Source organism: Rhipicephalus microplus, unplaced genomic scaffold, assembly GCF_043290135.1.
Source record: "Rhipicephalus microplus isolate Deutch F79 unplaced genomic scaffold, USDA_Rmic scaffold_56, whole genome shotgun sequence".
NCBI classification, from domain to species: Eukaryota; Metazoa; Arthropoda; class Arachnida; order Ixodida; family Ixodidae; genus Rhipicephalus; species Rhipicephalus microplus.
This window is the reverse complement of record NW_027464629.1, coordinates 689866-709383: the sequence shown is the minus strand read 5'-3', so window position 1 is coordinate 709383 and position 19518 is coordinate 689866. Positions and strand designations below refer to the sequence as shown.

The 19518-nt window shown below is 45.3% G+C and overlaps 1 protein-coding gene across 1 annotated transcript in view; it reads left to right on the top strand.

The window, feature by feature from the left end:
- The first annotated feature begins 13912 nt into the window (after nucleotides 1-13912).
- The window catches only part of LOC142788368 (uncharacterized), a 189198-nt gene continuing 183592 nt past the window's right edge, over nucleotides 13913-19518 (top strand). Inside the window, exon 1 of the mRNA XM_075884932.1 lies at nucleotides 13913-14052. Within this exon, the coding sequence (XP_075741047.1) occupies nucleotides 13948-14052 (105 nt within the window). The 5' untranslated portion in view covers nucleotides 13913-13947. The remainder of the gene's footprint in view (nucleotides 14053-19518) is intronic.

Sequence of the window (19518 nt, the reverse complement as noted above, 5' to 3'; positions counted from 1 at the left end):
TGCTGCTTCGGGACATGCTGGTGCGCTGTGAGAAGTAGCATTCGCATTTGGTACGAGCCTGCTGGTCAACATTGAAGCCTGGAGTTGGGCAGCGCAAGAGCGCTGCGCGTCACTGAACGAGAGCAGAGCCAAAGGTCGTCGTTGAGCGACGGACTTACCGGATAGGCGCTGCAGGGTGTTGCTTCTGGAGCAGAGCAGCAGGGCAGTTGATGTGACAGACAGCTACAGGAGTGATCGAATGGAGACCTGCTGCATCGGAAGTGGTCGTCGCACATAGAGTTGGTGACGAGACGGACGCAGTTCCAACTGCCAAGTGCATCGGGCGACGCATCACTGCAAGGCGAGGCCGGCTTTGTGCTCTCTCGCCACCCCGCCCCCATTTTTTTGCTGAATGTATTTGCGTTCAGGCACTCTCTGGGAGATAGCGGACCCAGATAGAGATGTGATAGAAGGGGACGCCATTAGTGAATCGGATCGCACCCGAGAATTGAAGCTTGAAATTGAAGCGCTGAAGCTCAAGCTTGAGAAAAGATGAGGCCGTCGCGTGCCTTGTTATAGGAGTCGGAAAACCAGAACCGCCATTCTAGTATTGCAAAGTACGCGAAAGAGCTGAAAGCAGTCCTAGCACCCATGCCCATTTATGAGCCTATGATTCCGGCTTGGTTGAAGAACGTGGATGCTCTTTTCGCGGCATTGAGCATACTGGAGGAAATTCAGGGCACGCTTCTGTTGTCATTCTTAACTGATAATATGCGTACGTTCGTTGCCGATCAGGCAGAAGCTGGGGTGATGCAGTACTCGGATTTGAAGTTACAGTGTTAAAGGAGCTGTGTATGACTCCGAGCGAGTACCGCCGTATGTTTGTAGAAATCAAAAGAGAGGAAGGCGAGTCTTGGAACCAAGAGGCAGCGTGCCTGCAGACTATATTTACTTACTACACCAGAAGTATAGAGGTGGAGTCATTTGAGAGTCTTCAAGAATTGCTGATAGCTGATAGGCTAAAGCAGTTAATGCCAAGTGATCTCCGCTCACTGGTCCTTCAACGGGAAGTGAAAGGCTGGTTGAAGGCCAAGGATGTTGCGGAGTTAGCCGCCAATTTTGAAGAAAGCCTCGACAGCAACAGGCAGGGTAGTTACCGCGGTGCGGAACCAGGGAATTTCAATGATGGGCCACAAGTCAAACTATTTACTAGAGCAAATCTCAGCTGTAATGCAGGAGCGTGTTCTGGCTGCGGAAAACAGGGCCACTTTAGAGAGAACGCGAGCTCTCACGTAACACTGCTGCTAAAACAGCCGAAATTTCATGCGTAGCTTCCCATAATAAGCGACCATATGAAAGTCGAGTAGCACCGTCGTGACATTTTCCCATTGTGCAAAACTCGCTCATGAGGGATTCGCAGATTGAGATTCTTTTGGGAAGCAAGTCCTGTTTCACACGCGTTGAAACAAGTGCGGATGTAACAGTGGTACGAGAGAATGAAGTGTCCGCTGAAGTTTTGGACCAGAGTTGGGGCACAATAAGGCTAAGAGACGCTTTTGGTCATGGTGTTACTGCACGTCTGCTGTACGTACCTCCAGCTCTTCCAACCTCGTCGGGAAGTGCTGCTCAGCCTGTAAAATTGCGATGCGCAGGGACCAATCAGTTGAATACGAGTGTGTCGGTATTGCTGAGTCCCACTGATTATGAGTGTCTTCGTCATCCCCGGCAAAGGCCACCGCGGAATCTAAATGAGGGCAATAATAGAGAGATCAGCTGTTTATTACACCGGAGCAGTATTCACCGATGAGGAAGCCAGAGAAAGTGCCTCGAGGTTCTAGCCTTAGCGCTAACGCTGTGCAGCGCACAGTGCAGAAACAGGACGGCCGAGCAAGCGAGCCGCAACTTTCTAATTTCGCCTCACTTGTACAACCGGTGCAGTTGAGAATTTGCTGTGAATGTATTATTGTGAACAGCGCACGGCTTAGTACATTCGATGGAAATGGTCTCGATGGTGAAAAGGAACAGGATGAGCCACTTGCCGATGTGTGGCGTCAGGTAAAAAAGGGTAAGTGATAGGGGGCAGATTGACCGGAAGAAGTTATGCCAGTCAGTGGAACCAGCTAAAGCGTTAGCGCACGACGGCCTTTGTGGTGGTAACTTCTCAGAAAAAAAAGGAGAAAGCGCGTTAAAAAGTGGCTAGCATTGGGGTTCGGTGGTGGAACGAGGGGGTTCTACGTATTGCGTATTCCTCGTTTAAAAGGAAAAGTCCCCAGATTAGGACCATCGAGTACACAACTGAAGTGTAAAATGGAGCCGTAAGTTCTTTGGAGAATCTAACTACCAGATTTGTTGAAGTAATTTTGGTTTGCGTTGTTTTTAAGGTTTGAAACAGGTATCTTACGTGACAACTGGTTAGTTTAGTAACAAGTTTTGCGTTTTCTTTTTTTTAGTGTTTAGGTACGGCGTGTTACCGAAGAGTGGTGACATGGTGAAAGGCTTTTAGTGAAAAGACAGCTATTTTTTAATTACGGCGGTTCGAAAGTGTTGAACACGTTGCCGTACAGGCACAGGTAGCGTTTGATTGAGCTAGGGGGCTTGGCGTTGTTTTCTGAGTTGATGGCAAAGAACCCCAGCAAAGCTTTTTTTTTCGCCACGAATACATCGAAAAGGGCAATTAGAAGTTGCCTCTCTCAAGCGATAGGTGATTGTGAACGATCAGGCACATCCTTCAGTAAGAGGCTGTGCCATTCGCAACAGGAGGTGTTGTCCACAGTTGAATTGGAGGCGAATGTGAAACAAAAATTGTTCGTAATTAGGGCGCTCTGAGTGAGACTGCTGATGCTCTTTCGTGTATCGGATGATCATTGGAATCAGTGATTGTGACTGTTTAGTGGCAAGGTGATGCTTTGTCTGTTACATATGATTGAGTTTTTTGTCGTTGTTGTTATTGCTGTTGTGTAGCCACATAAGTAGTTTCTGTCAATTGAATCACTGTACAGGAGTTTGCATCGCACGTTCAGGTGTTTTGCGTGATGGTAAGTGGGCCGAAGATACTAATAGTTCCGGCGTGATGTGAAAATATTTTGTTTGTTGTAGCAGGCATTTTTTGTTGTGTTGCTGTTGTTGAGATGCCAGTTTGCCTCTAAGTGGTAGAACTGCTTTTAGGTGTAAAATATGTGCTGCGTAGGAATGATTTTGTAGACAAAACAGGGTAGCATTTGTGAAGTTCATTATAAATTTTTCTCTTGGTGCGAATCGTTGATACTGGGGTTATTCGTATAGCGCTGGGTCCGTCCCTCTATTTGAGTGTGTCATGCGGGACCTGGAGGGTGCATGTAATGGGTCTGCCATGTTGGGACAACGACCGTGGGGTGTTGTGAATTTAAAAGACATTATGCCACCGGACTATGCACGTTGCGCGTACCCTGTTTCAAGCCAATGCGAACCAACTGGCGTAGTCGACTTCTTTCAGAGTGTGCTTTTTATTGTTCTACATTACGAGAGCATTTTCTTTCGGAGGATCATTCGCGCAATATGTATATATTTCGCTGCGAATATTTTGCAGTAGAACCCGAAAGTTATTCGGTTGAGTTTAAAGGGCCACTCACAAGGTTGGACAATTTTGAGCTGACAAGCGCAATGCGTAGAAGAGGCCTATTGCGTTCGTGGTCACGTCTGCCAAACTTTGCAAAGTTACGCACCGCGGAAATGGGTCAAATTTCAAGATGAAAGCTGCTCCCTCTCTCCTCTGCCGGTGCACGCGTAGAGAATAAGGGTATGACGTAGGCGTAGGATTGGCCCTACGAACACGGCAATGCGGTGACGTTGTGCCTCTACGTAGACGACTCTGCTCTGACGTTGTCAACAGTATACCACGTGACATGGCAAAAGTATTTAACACAACATGCGTAGTTTATGTAATTGTTGCTGTAAGAGATGAATAATACTTGAAATAAATAATGAGACGCAATGAAAAATTGTGCGTTTTTTTACAATTTTTTCGTGAAGTGATACGAGATGCGGGGCTAATGTGCCAGGGTTTCGCATGCGTTCGGGTCCCCTGGGTCAGCGCATTGAGCAGATGACCACCGTGGAACGCTCCTACGCGTTTGCGAACTCATTCTGCTCATCTACTCCACCGCGTCTAAGCCAGAGTTTCCAAACAATGTCGCCGAAACAGGCAGAAGACCCCAAAATAACGCTGGTCAACAAAGCAACGCCGCTCGGGTGCGCGGGGCTGGGCTTCTTCGGGCACGTCATGCGCACGACACCTCTTCGTCACATGCCAGAGAGGGTGGGGAAGAGATTTGGCTTGCGAAGGCTACGTGGAGGAGCGGCAAGGGTTTCGAGCTCGCCTTCTCTCACCCTCGATTCGTGACGCTTCAAAAACCTGTTTTCTCCACTTCTAATAAACCAATTTGAAAAATTTTTCTGGCAAAACGTTCCTCATCGGACACCGAACAACTTCCACTGTCTAACTAAAATTCGGTATGGGGCGTGGTGAGTGGCCCTTTAAAATGACAATCGGTTCATGCATGTGGGCGCACAGAGAGTGAGTTTATTATTGAACGATGTTTTGTTTTCTTCTTTTTTGTATCGCGTTACTGGACATCGAGTATCCAGTAACACTCTTAAGGGGGAGTAGTTAGTATGAGGTAACTATTGGCGGCGTGTTGTGTGTAGCTCAATTAATGCGGCTGATGCAGAGCACGTAGCCAGTTCCCGACCCGTCAACTAGCGAAGCTGATCGGTTCCGCGAAGGTGAACCCGGAAGACCCGAGAATGGGAAAGAAAGGAGACTTTTTTCTTCACAAGGTTCTCGAGTGGATCCGTCAAGGTCCCCTACTTTCGGGTCTAGAAGGGGAAGGCTTACTCGTAAGAGCGTCTGGCAAGAAGCAGGCCAGGCACCGCCGTCTGAGTTTAAGCCATTGTTGGCATGCACGCGTGCCATGGAGAATGACGCGGGGACGCGACCACTGGGCTGACCGAGACATAGTGGTGACATGGACACGAGCTTATCCTCCCGCGCTACACGTCATTACCGTCTGTTCTTCGGATGGTGGGGCGCCTTGCTAACGCGTGCACACCTGGTCAGTGCACAGGGCCTCACGGTGTGCTCTCCACGCTTAAGGAGGCTTCTATGAAGTGACGTGTAATGAAAAAGCTGATGGATCTCGAGCATGAGAACGGCTATCGTCGGAGGTCAGTAAATACATGGCCTGGCATGGGAGACAGTGACACGCATGGAACCTATCCCTTTGCGTGTTTTATTTGGTAACGTGGTTTTCACTGATTCAGAGTCCAATTTAAAAGTGTTTCTGTAATTGGTTGTGATGATGCGAGACCCAACGAGTGATTGGCTTGTGTGACGACCCTTTGTTCAACCGAGAATTGACAAGAGGATGTTTGAATCTGAAAAAGAGAGCGGAGGACTCGGACAGATGACTGAAGCTCCAATAAAGCATCTCTTCACCGGACGACGGCTCTTCCTTCGCGCTGCCATCGTTCACTGGAGTCATTGAGGGGGCCCATTCCGATCCTCAATCATTTTCCTTCCTTAGGTAGTCAGAAGGTAGTCGAGGAGAAGGAAATTAACTTTCCCTATTTGGGACAAGCAGTGCCACGTGCTAGTGACACGTGTGCCGAAGCGCCAGATGCCCCACCTCTTCGGCCACGCGGGCAACTAAAGGAGGCATGCGACCTGAACAGGTGCACGCATCTGCCGCCTCGCTGCTTAGCAAATTCTGCTTGAACGCTTTGCTGCCTTGCATTTGGTGTCAATGAACCTTAAGAGACTGCGCTAAAAGAATCCATTGCGGATCAATGCGGATCCATGCGGACCCGATATGGCCGACGGCGTATCACACGAGAACCGTCGGTTTAATGCGGTGTAGAGCCACGGAATTCTCGTTCAGTGTTGTGGCACAGCTGTCAAAGCAGGCAAAGTGCTTCGCTAAAAGGTCCAATAGCGCTTCGGAATGTTCAGGTGTGTCATCTGAACCAATAACAGCTCGAAAAGAGAAAGAGAGAACTTGAAGCTGAAGCTAGTACTGGTGACAAAGACGGGTTGTGTGCAGCGATGGAGGTCAGTGAAGAGAGGTCAATCATGGCCACCGTCATTCCCTTAAACAGCAGCATGGATTCTGCCACTGTGTTACAAACGGGCCAAAATGCCTAGCCACAGAACAGGAGGAGCCAAGAGGTGACGAGAATTCCACCTGAAGTGCAGCGAAAAGAAGTCGCCACAAGTGCCTTACCACCGGTTACTTGAGCAGATGCGACAGCTATAACGCGTTCGAGGCCAGAGTGCAAGACATTCTTTTCAGCAATGACCAAGCTGAAGATCAAGGGTGACAAGATTGAAATGGGCGCATCCATTGTATCCCTGATGTGAACGACGTTTCCTCCAAAGGATATAACAACAACAGTGGAAGCAGAATGCAGAAAGTCCCAATCGAGGATAAGTTCATGAACGAACTATATATATCAAACAGAAAAAGAGAGAGAAAGATACTGTGAGGAGAAAGGAAAATAAAATCAAAAGAAAAAAATTGGCTCCGTATCTGCTTGTAATCTTGAAATGTCGTCGAAAGAAGATAGGCTTGCGTGTGGAGAGAGTGAACAATTATTCGATGTTGTGCGCCAGAAAATCGGTGAATGGTATTTCGGAGGTGCTGCGTTGGAGCGCCTCGAACGTGCAGCGTAGGCGAACGAGCGCATTAAGTTACGTCACACGTGAGACATGAGCGCCACCTGGCAGTCTTCTTGCATAACAAAGCACGTGTTATGAGAAAGGTGTGCGCTCCCGTCTCAGAGGTGATAAGGTGAGAAACGCAAGGCGACGGGTAGGCGCCTCTACCATCGCGTCTTAGCAAAGAGTTAAAAACACTCACGTTTTCGTGCAAGCGTTGAGGGGTCAGCGCAGCGGGGTAAGCGCTACGGTCCTTAGAGTTACTTATCTATGCATTTTCTAGTAAAAGATAGACATGCAGAATATATACGTGTTGTTATGGTGCCCCAGACTTGCGCAATATTTGCTTGTTAATTGACAATTGCACAAGTATGAACGCTAAACCTTGAGCAACATTGGCGGGCGCTGCGGGTGGGGTCGGCCGTTTCAAGTACCTGCGACTGTTAAGAGTGGACAAACAGACAAATGTACAGACAGACAGACAGACAGACAGACAGACAGGCAGACCAAAATTTTTGCGTCGAATGTCCCTAAGAAACACTATCGTCTTCAAAACTCTGAAGTGCCAGACCAGAGAATTCAAACCAATGACCCCTCGCTCACCGCAGGCTGTGTTTGACCAATCAGCCACGCAGTATTTTTTTTTCGTTTCAATGCCTGTTCATAGGCACGTAATCAACAACCTGTGCATAAAAGACAACCTGTGAGAGTCCTACTAGAAGGACACAAATTGAAAATTTTCAAGTGCTACCAAAATTCTACCGCGGACAACCACTCAGGTACAGTCTCCTGAGCTTTCTGCAGCTTGACAAACTTGATAATTCACTCAAGAAAAAACATTTGCCTGTAATAAACAATGAAGGTGACTTAGGATAACCAAATGAAAAGACACTCCCTCTTCATCACCTATTGCAGAAAACTCACCTTGGGGTATGATTACCTTGTCTGTAGACTATGATTTCTATAGAAAACTATAGACTATGATTTCTCACGTTATTGTGAAGGCGTAAAAGTTTGGGACGTACTTCCAAGGTTGACAAGGAAGGATTTACTTATCAATTCGGATAATATAAAATTTGTGCAACAATCAGCCACACGCATTCACTCGCCATGCGTGTGCTGGCACAATAACGGTGAGCTACTGATATTATTCATTTACCGCTGTCGGTACGAAATCTTGATGGTAGCTTCTGCGTGTTTCCTACCTCGCAACGCTTTTACAATTTTTTCTATTTCATTTCGAAAACTGCCCTTGAGACGTGCATGAAAAAGTGGTCTGTTTCAGAACCCACTTTGCAAGTAGAAATAAAAAAAAGCACTGAGCAAACTTTTCGTCAGGCGCCAGAGTGTCGGAGAAGACGCGAATGGGCTCTCCATGCACCACAATTGAAAAGAAAAAGAAGTATCTCAGAGCGTCGGGTTCTTCGTGCTCCCTGCAAAGGACTCAAAAAGAGGGAAGAGAGAATCCTCCGTTTATTTACCGATACGTTACTGTGCCTGGCACTAAGATGGGTTCTATCCTCAACAACCACTTAGTTTTTTTCTACACCCGCTACTACTGTGCGGAGATGAGAGTTTCCACTTGTGGCTACTTTGACGTTCGCAAACTTGAGAGACCCGTTGTAGCATAAAATTATGAATGGTAACATGGTGAATTTTCGCTATTTTTCGGTTTAGGTCACGACTGAATTATTTATTGTATGCTTAGTGTCTTCATGACCAAGTTTTTTTTTCTTGGTATCATTGGTTTCTTTGTTGTCGGATTGTAAGCAGTTCAAGCACGTTGCTCAAACACAAAATTGTAAAAATGGCGATCGATGGTTCAAAGACATCCTCTGTATACCTGCGCCTTTTTTTTCGATCTTCATTTCTTGCTGCCGCTTCTGCTGCCGCGAGAAGCGGCAGGTATCAGGCTGTTTATGGTTCATGGAATATTTCCATTTCTCGCTATCTTATTCATTGCTTTGCCCTTACGGTGAAATTGCTATTTTTAAAATAACGTGGTGGGAGTTTTCAGAAAAAAATGTATGAGAACGGTGTTCGAGAGAAGCGGAGGCAAAGTCGGGCTCCCGGAACAGACTAATAAATGCCGTTCGACTGACTGGTTATCAAGCACACGCCGTATTCAAGTTCGTTTCGATGCTGCGTTATACGGCACTTATGAACTTTGCGGTTGTCGATTCTGCATCCAGGTTAAGAAAAATGGCTGGAATAGCATAAATAGAGGTTACAGTTGCACCGAAAAGAGTCCACAATGAGTGTGACAGCAACTTAACATGGTAATAGCAAACGAAGTGAGGCTGACAACTGTTCTTTTGGATCTAATATAACGTAACGCTACAAAATGCTCGTTTAAGAGAATACTACCCCGCCAAGGCAACAATTTTTTTCATGCAGTCTCTTCGCGATGAGATCGCAGCACGTCCAAGTGCATAATATACAAGCGGTCGCGACGGCACCCTTGGAAGCTACGTTCTAAGTTGCTGCTGGAGTGGCACCCTCAACATCTCACGTACTTTTGTGCTCGTTCACGAAGGGCTGGTGTCCCCCCCCTTTGTTTTAATCGGTTGTCTCAAGAGCAGGTTGAGGTTATTGCATGCACTCCCTGAGTGACGTAGATGAGCCAGCTCGTTTGATCCCTGCTTCAGCCACCTTCGTCACCCCCGCTCGAGCTTTAAAACACGCAATGCACGGGCAATTTGGACTTTAACCAGGACATAATGAGGACGATAAAAATCCGCGTATGTTGCCCACACGATCTTTATCAAAATAATAAAGACTTTGAAGAATTTGGCTTAGGGTTTAGAAAACACGACACTGGAAAAATGTTGCTTTAAAGTGCTGTGAAACGGGCTACATCTCATCTGAACGTTCTCTCCAACTTCTCAGAACTTGCTCGAACAGGCCTTTTGACTGTTCTAAGCGTGCTCTAAAACGTGTTTTTGGATGGTCCAAGCCTGCTATAAAAGACGCTTTTATTACGATAGCAATTACAAGGGTCTGAGCGTTCTCTCCAACTTCTGAGAACTAGATCGAACAGGCCTTTTGACTGTTCCAAGCATGCTCTAAAACGTGTTTTTGGGTGGTCCAAGCCTGCTATAAAAGGCGCTTTTATTGCGATAGCAATTATAAGGACCCTCCTGGGTGGATTTCGCCGCCGGTGCTGGTGTTGACGTGGACGTAGGGGTCAATGTCATTCACCGTATATGTACACGTATCTAAATACAGGGTTTCTCAGGTAACCTTCGCCAGAGTTTTAAAGATATGATGACACATGCAATTACGATGGGACCAAACGCATGTTGCTCACCGTGGCCTGGAGTTAGTTTATTTTCGTGTTCTGAAGTATTGTTTATATGATCTGTTTATTCAACAAAATTTTGAAGGAACAAATATGGATAAAAAACTTTGATGAGTAAAATGTACATCGGTTTGCAAAACAATCAATTAGGCAGTTTTGAACTTTACATATGTTAGGTATTATTGTTTTTCTGCTAATTACAAATGCCAGCGAAATACAAAACATACCACGTGAAAAACCTGCTCGCGTGCCAGTGCGCGTCATGATTCTTGTGCTCCGTAGCTTTCCACGCACAAATCTAACATTCATAAAGGATGAAAATATCAGCTAAAGTGATGCCTTGAAAAAGAACTTCGGTCGACGTAGAGAAGTTCAGAACAGGAAGTAGTGCCGTGCTGTTAGCAACAACCAATATAGTAGGGGGTAGTGCGATGTGGTGCGTAAGGGTCAAATCAATGCAGGGAGCCACCAGATAGTCTCCATCTGGAACAGACGGAAAGGAAGACGTAGGAATGTACATAGCAGCCTGGGGTGGTAGCCGTAAAGACTTCATAGATCGTAGCAGAGTGAGTCTTGGAGGAGTGAAATCGGCGCACAATGGCAATTGGAGCCGTAAGATACCGAAAGAACAATCTATGAGGACGGAGTGGTGGTTAAGAAATCAATTCCAAGGATGACGTCATGTGGGCGAGCATCGAGGACTGTGAAGAGAACGGAAGTGTGGTGGCCAACAAGAGTAACATGGGCGGTACATATGCTGAGCACTGAAGTTCGACTTCCGTTGGCCACTCGAACAGTGGACAACATAGCAGGTGTGAAAACCTTTTTCAGGCGAGGTAGAAGTATACAACTCATAACAGATACTTGGCGACCAGTGTCAACTAGAGCAGTTACGGCGAGACCATCACGGAACACTCGATGTAAATTGCGTCTTAAATTCGTAGCTGGTTGAGGGTTTCCGTTCCTAGTCATCAACGCAGTGCCACCTGCAAGAGCTGCACTCATCAGTTTCCCGGGGGATGACCAGAATAAGCCTGCGACGGAGAGCAGCGGCGTTGAGAGGAGCGTGACGGCCGACCCTGAGGTGACGGCGAGCGTCTAGACCAGTTTCTTTCGGCGACGACGTGAGCATAGGATGGTTCGGAGCGTAGAGATGAACGGCGAGGTGAGGGATCTTGAAGATGGTCATTTGAAAAAGTGGGTTACGAATAGTGTCAGCGGTCCTGACGGCGGTCGACAATAGGAAACCTTGGCCGGAAATACCACCTGTTGTGGCATTGATGGGAGATGTGCCCAACTCGAGAGCAAGAAAAGCAGATGGGTCGATCATCGTGATGCGCCACTCAGATGGATTTCAGTAGCGTGGTGGAAACCGAGGAGTCGAAGTTGCAGCAGCGACAAGTAGAGCAGAGTGGTGGTCAGCGTTGTGGACGGGAGTGCTCATGGGCTGCAGCATGTGCCTGGTGGGCTGGCTAACCTGGACGCCCAGGTTAGCAAACTCCTGACGTACGACGGCTTGAATAAGCGAGACTGCTGCCCAGTTGTCTTTCACAGGGAGCTGATAGAAAGTGGGTGCCATGGCCTCCAGCTCCCGGCGAACAATCTTTGCGATATTTGCAGGAGGCGCAAGTGAACGGGGCATTGCAGAGTCTTCGCAAGACGAGGCGACAGCGGTGTTTGGTAGTCTCGAGAAGTGGTGGGTTATTCGACTGCTTTTAGCCTGTTCAAATTGTCGGCATTTTGATATGATGGAGTCAACAGTAAAACAATTTTTACATATTAGTACGTTGAAACCATCGTCAGCAATGCCTTTCAACAAGTTGCTAATATTTTCCGCCTCGGACATGTCTTTGTCTGTCATCCGGCGCAGTTACAGTACATCTTGGATGCACGTGACGTACGACTCCATCGATGATTGAACAACTGACGCGAGTTCCTGCCTGGCTGCCATCTGACGAGCAACTGACCGACCGAACAAGTCGCGAAGCTTTTGCTTGCATGTGTCCCTCCCAGCTGGTTAATTCTTCTTCATGCATCTCATACCAAGCGCGTGCCAAAACCCATAGGTTGAATAGAATAATTTCTAGCATAAGTGTCTTGTGCTACCTGTAGTGCTTGCTGACGCGCTAATAATGCGAGCCATTCTTCGACGTCCGTGCTCCGTCCCAGAAAACGTGTGAGGGTCAAGACGTTTGAGGGGGGGGGGGATCACAGGTGTTGGAGCCGGCGCGGATGGCGAGGCCTGAGGGCCGGTTTCAGGCATCGCGGCTGGACAAAGCTGGCGTCCACTGCGGAGTTCCAGAGCCAGGTCGTGTGAAGACCCCGCACCTTCCACCAAAAGATTTTACAAAGAAGATTCATTCACCAGAAGAGGGTCTTGTTTACGCCTTAAAGAGCACGCAGTTTTCTTCTTCTTCTTTTCCTCATCTCATGGCTCTTAACCAATGCAGGAGATAGGCCGAGTGTTAGGTGAAATTGTTATCTTTTCTTTGCAATATAGCCCCACCCTGGTGGTCTAGTACCTAAGGTACACGGCTGCTGCCCGCAGGTAGGGAATTCGAACCCGGCTGCAGTTGCTGCATTTTCTATGGAAACGCAAATGCTGTAGGCCCAAGTTCTCAGATTCGGGTCCACGTTAAAGAATTGCAACAGAATCGAAAGTAGGGCTAGTTGGATATGCATGGTATAACATTCAGTTCAAGCGCACGAATAAACAGAAAGGAACAGAGGACAAGCACTTTGTCGCAGTTGCGAGAAAGCGCTTGTCTTCTCTTCCTTTTTGTTTATTCGTGCGCTTGAACTGACAGTTATATCACATCAAAGAACCACAGGTGGTCCAATTTCCCGAGCCCTCCAATAAGGTGTCTCTCATAATTATGTGATTGCTTTCGGATGTTAAACCCAGCATATTATCATCATCGTCATCAGAAATCAGTCCATAAAGTCGGGCTTTTCAGCCACCAAATGCACCACTCCCGTGCATACTAAAAGCCTCATCTCTACATTACTTCCCACGCAGGTGACAGCACTCATCACTTTAAATGATGATTAAGCTCCTCGATGTTTGTGGACGAGCAAAATAACTTGTTAAAATAAAACCCAATCGAAAGCAGACATACATACGCAAGCTACCATGGTTTCTTATATCTGACGTTGGATATAAGAAGCCGTTTAAACAAACCCTTCGCTTCTATAAGTATTCGCGCAAACATTAGATATAAACTTGCTGTTTTGTTGTGATAAGTTTAACGCCTTCAGGGGTACGTAAAAAAACTTTCATTTTGCGGGATAAATCATTATTTTGTTTATTTAGTTTATTCTTCAAATACCGAAAGGAAATTGCTAAGCTCAAGCTTCCGACTAAAAAAAATTTTTATGCACCTTCGCTGCGCCGGCGGCCAAGAGAAACTAACTGTTATTACTCTTCAGCTTAAACTCTTCAACCGTGCATGGTTTTAAATGGGAAGAATATTTATACATAAATGTGTGCACAACGCGTTATAACTTTGAACATGTATATGCGTATTGTTCTGAGATCTGGAAGTGGACTTTGAAATGATGTGTAGTGCAAAATTATCCATTTAGGCGCCATCCTATGAACCGCGCAATTACTCCTGTAACCAACGGTGCTTCAAATAAATTGGTTATACAGCTCGTAAATAAAATTGCGCAAAAAAGTATACTGTAGTGCAACCGCATGAAAGACTGTGACTCTATATTTAAGCTTTTATGATGTTCAATTGAGCTTCCGATACTGCATACACCAATTTAAAGTAACAATGAAAAAAGGGTACAATTCATGTGCAATAGCCTTGAAGTAGCATTAGACAAAATAATAATGATAAATATAGAAAAGCTTCTCTATTCTCTACGATAACAGTTCCTACACTGCGTATATATTTTAACACCGATCGTATTTATGCACTTCACAAACGGCTTTGTCTTGCTGAACTAACGGCGCTCAAATACTGCAAACATGAACGCTGTTACTGTTGGCGTACTGGCCGCACTCTCACTCCTCATGCTTCCACAGTTCATATGGTGTCCATTTTTCAAAGTTGATTTTGAAGATCTCCTCGTGGTAAGCACCCTATATTTAGGCCATTTTGGAGTTTATTTTGACTGTGGGCGTAATGCTAAAATTTCGTTGTCCTAACATTGTAAACGGGAACGTTTCTGTATTTTACACTGTGCCACTGCTTGTCACCTTAAAAATTTCACACGTCAACTTTTACCTGATGAATTCACGTGATTGCCCTATCAAGGTTGTATCGTCGTTGCGAGAACAAGACATATGCATGACATAAGCAATCTCGAAATTGTTATTGTAATGTGACAGTTCTGGCCATATACCCACAATACAATGCACATTCTATTAGACGTGTTTATTAAAGGTTGCAAAGTTTCCTTTAGGTGATAACTGTTACCATGTTATAATCATGCCGCGACAAAGTGATAATATTGGGTCTTCAAAAATACCATGTGCGGCAGCTACTATAACTGCTCGATACACATCGACAAGCAAAATGCAGCCGCTTTTATGTGCCGCTACTGGAAGCACGTTGTCATTTCAGAAAGAGTCAGACGCACGCTCTGCTACACAACACTGGTGTGCTCTGTACTTGACGCCTTCGGCACATACGTATGCACGCACACCTACAGTCGACGTTCAACTCTCAGAGACCAATAAGTCTGAGATAACATTGAATTTCGCAACATTTCATAGCTTTATTTGCTTGAACTGCACAGCACATGTCAGCTCATTTTAGCAACGGCCAAACTTATGAATTTAAGGCTGCCTGCCGAAGCAGCTGGAATGTTCAAGCTTTTCTTGTGTTTCGTAACAGTGGCCCTTTTGACAATTACTGCAAGTCTGGAATGTTGAACGATTCCCAAACGAAGGATTAAGGCAGCATAGCTGCAGCCTGACTGAAGGTGGACAAGGAAACCTCGGTGCTGTTGCTATAAAGTGGTAACTGTGTGTCTATTGTGCCCTTCGGTAATGCTGTGACATTATTAAATGCGAACCCATTCGTAGCGAAACTCACTCACTTTGATCTATCTATCTATCTATCTATCTATCTATCTATCTATCTATCTATCTATCTATCTATCTATCTATCTATCTATCTATCTATCTATCTATCTATCTATCTATCTATCTATCTATCGATCTATCTATCTATCTATCTATCTATCTACCTATCTATCTATCTATCTATCTTACTGCCTTCATCTGAGTGGTCCCCCGGTCGTCTGGATAACTTTCAATATATTGAAACGTGCTAGAGGAGATTCGACGAAGAGGAGGAAGAGACTCGACTGGCTCGCGAGCGACGCTTTGGTTCAATATCAATAGTGCCATAGCAAGGGATCAGTGTGCTACGATCGTGATTTACTGGGCGTGACATACATAACGCAAAATGTCACTCACTCACCTCATGAAATCCATTCCTAAGAGTATGTGTGGCACATACTCGCATAACACATTTATAGTTTCGTGGGTACGCGTCTGGCCCCAAGCTCCCATGAATACAGCAATTAACTCTTGGTCCTAAGTCCCCAGCGGCTGCGAAGCAACTGTCCAAGGCAACGGTCAGATCCGCGAAGCAATGGTGGGTGCAAAAAAATACTTTGGTTCCGGACAGGCCGCCATGGGAATCTGAACTTTGCTACCTTCAACGCTGGAGTGCTATCCAGTGAGGCTAGTGTAAATGCGCTGTTCGATGAATTACAGGGTGTTAAATGGAATTTATTAGGGCTCAGCGAAGTGAGGCGGACGCGTGAGGCTTATATAGTGCTGAAAAACAGACACGTCTAATGCTACCATGAATTAGTTGATGCAAAAGAAGTAGGAGTGGGGTCGCTTATACACAAAAACATCGCTGATGGCATAGAGGAATACCATATCCTTGATGAGAGCGTGGCAAGTATCATAAGTATGTCCAAGAAAAGGCACAAGATGAAGGTGATAATAGCCTGCGTACCTACATTGAGCCATGAAGGTCCTTCGGTAAAACGCTTCTATGAAGATGTAGACTCTGCCATTGATAAACTAAAGCCATAGTATACTATTCTGATGGGCGACTCTAATGCAAAAGTAGGCCACAAAGAGGCCAGATACCATGCAGTGAGGGAATATGGCATCGACTCTAAAATGCTAGAGTGAAGGTATTAGAGGAGTTCGCAGAACGTAAGAATTTACGTATTCTAAATACCTTCTTCGGAAAACGGTCTTACCATAAATGGACATGGCGAAGTCCTAATGGCAAAACTAAAAATGAAATAGACTTCATTCTGTGTGCACACGCAGGCATTGTACAGTATGTAGAAGTAGTTGGCAAGATTTGACGCAGTGACCACAGAATGGCAAAAGCTCGTATTAACCTCCATTTAAAAAATCTAAGGCAAAATCTGATAAGCAAAAAGCCAAATATTGAAGTTGGGGTGAGAGGGAAAGTACAAAACCTCAGAGTTTCTCTTTAGAATAGATTTGAAGCACTAAACGAGGTAACCGACGTTAGCGCTGACACAGTAAACGAAAATCTTACTACTATCATCAAGGAGTATGCAATGAAAGTCGGAGGTAATGTCACTAGGCAGGGCACGGGCAAGTTATCTGAGACAAACCATCTTATCAAGAGACGACAAACCATTAAAGCTTACAATGCAACTCACAAAGTAGAGCTTGTGAACTTTTTTAAGGTAATCAATAGGCGCAAAGAAGCCGACATCAGCAGGTATAATATGGAGACAATTCAGCAGGCTGTAAAAAGCGAGAGAAGCCTAAAAGCTGCGAAGGCAAACTTGTGGGTATGCGAAAATCGGATGTAGGAATTAAGGAACAAGGAAGGCAATGCCACAACCAATATGGATAGGATAGTCGAGGTGGTGGAGGGGTTTTACAGAAAGCTGTACAGAAACCAGAAAAACCAGGATGATATCGTAAAAAACAATAGCCCAGAGGAATTCGGCATCCTACCAGTAACGACAGGACAATTAAGAGAAGCCCTAGAAGGAATGCAAAGAGGCAAAGCTGCTGGGGAGGATAAGGTACTACGGACCTCCTCAAAGAAAGCGGAGGAATGGTGTTAAAAACTGGCCACATTATGTACGAAGTGTCATTTGACAGGAAGGGTACCAGAATATTAAAACGAGACGTAAACTACTTAAAAACCAACAGGCCGAGCGTACTGTTCGTTCTCCACATACTATTTACAAAAATAATAGCCAATAAAATGAAGGTGACGTTAGAGTTCAATCAAACAAAGGACCAAGTAGAAGTTCATGCAGACTACTCCATAATAGACCATATTCATGCTATCGATCAGATCACAGAGAAATGCGTGGAATACACCCAACCCCTATGCATAGCCTTCTTATATTACGAGAAGGCGTTTGACTCAGTCGAGACATCAGCAGTAATGCAGGCGCTACGGAATCAGTGCATCGAAAAACCCTGCGTAAATATTCTGGAGAAATCTACTGTGTATCCACAGCCACCATAATTTTTTCATAAAGAAAGCGTCAGAATCTCAATAGAGAATGGTGTAGGGCAGGGAAACACGATCTCTCCGAAGCTAATCACCACGTGTCGGCAGGATGTTTTCAGGGCCCTAGATTGGGAAGAGTTGGGGATAGAAGTTAATAGAAGAAGGACAAGAACAACAAGCTGGAAGGCAGAGAGGTTAGCCAAGCACATGCCCGGTTTGCTTTCCTATGCTGGGGGAATAGGAATTGGGAGTACAAAGATGAAAGAGAAAGAAAAGAGAGGAGAAAGAGACAAAAAGAAAATGTCAGTCAATGGGCTAAAGAGCTAATGTAGAGGACCTTAGTAACCTGTGATTAGTGCACGATATTGCCTTGATGAGTAACTGAGGGGACAAATTACAGCTCATAATTACTGAACTGGACACGGGAAGCACAGAAGTAGGCCTCAAAACTAAATTCACAAAACTAAAGTGGTGTGCGACAGTCTCGCCAGAAAGCGGCCCTTTGCAAATAGGTTGAGAGACGCTGGATGTTGTAAAAGACTATGGTTTTTAGAACAAACACAACACCAGACAAACCATGAGAGTGAAATAACTAGAAGAATAAAAATGGGGCGGATCACATTCGGTAAGCATTATGAAATAATGAACTGTGATCTGCTACTAACCCTCAAGAGGAAGATATTTAGCAGCTACATCTTGCCGGTACTTAGCTATAGAAGAGAAACCTGGAGACTTAAAGAGAGAGTTCAGCCTGAATTGAGGACGAGGTAGCGAGAGATGGAAAGGAAAATGGTAGGTGTAACCTCAAGAGACAAGAATAGAGCAGAGTGGATCAGAGAACAAACCGAGGTTAAGCATATCATATACAGTTGAAATAAAGAAGAGGAAGTGGACATGGGCCGGGCACGTCGCACATAGGCAGGATAACCACTAGTCATTAAGGGCAACTGACTGGACTTCCAGAGAAGGCAAACGCACGAAAGGGGGAGAGAAAGTTAGGTGGGCCGATGAAAGTGAAAAGTTCGCAGGTGTAATGTGCCAATGGAAAGCATAAGACCGTGTTGATTGGCGGATCATAGGAGAGGTATGTTTTCTACAGTGAGCGTAGTCATGCTGATGATGATACATATGCGCCACAGGAGATTCACCTTCTCAAACAACACAGCTCCAGCGAACAGACGTGAATTCGTGTTGTATAATTTCAAACTCTTTTTCCTTTTTCTATATATATATATATATATATATATATATATATTTCTATATATATCTCTTTATTTCTATTCCTTCTTTGCTATCCTTTCTTCTCTATTACTTTCGCATTCCCCATCCCATGTGGATGGGAGCCAACCGAGACAAAGCTTGGTTAACCTCCTTCCTGCCTTTCCCTTCGTTTCTATCCTTTTTTCTCACCGAGATGTCTCAGGCACCGTGAGACACAATTATGACTTTAACATTGATTTATGAATACATAGCCGTGCCTGATAATACACTGTATGAAAGGCGTTTTCGAAGCGGACAAGGCATCACAAACCCTCGTTCTTCAGCTCAGGACTGGATGCATCATACATAATTTAGGCTAACAAGCATCCACGATTTCCATCAGCTGTACTATACTACATATTTACCTACGTATATGCACCTCGTCACCACAGCCCCGAAATGAATCAATAACAAATGTTGTCCACCTGCTTACTGATTAGGATTATGATGACCTTGCTTCAAAACTTTGCAAGAACTGCTGCCACGCATGAACGCAGTTCCCTAAACGTGAGTTTGTCCTCCGTCATAACAGGCAAGCACTATTTAGTCTTACACTTCTAGTCTTGGTAATAACCCTGTTCTGTTGTCATCTGTAAACACCACTAGTTATATGACACGCAACTCTTAACAACAGGTTATATGACACATAGGTGACTCTTCAACATGAGTGTGTTCCTATAATAGTAGTGCACTTCTTTAGCGTTATTTCCAAACTTTGCGGCGCTCAAATATCAAATACGCCACAGCCACCACTTCCTCGTGTGCTTCGCATAGATCAATACGTGGTTTCTTCT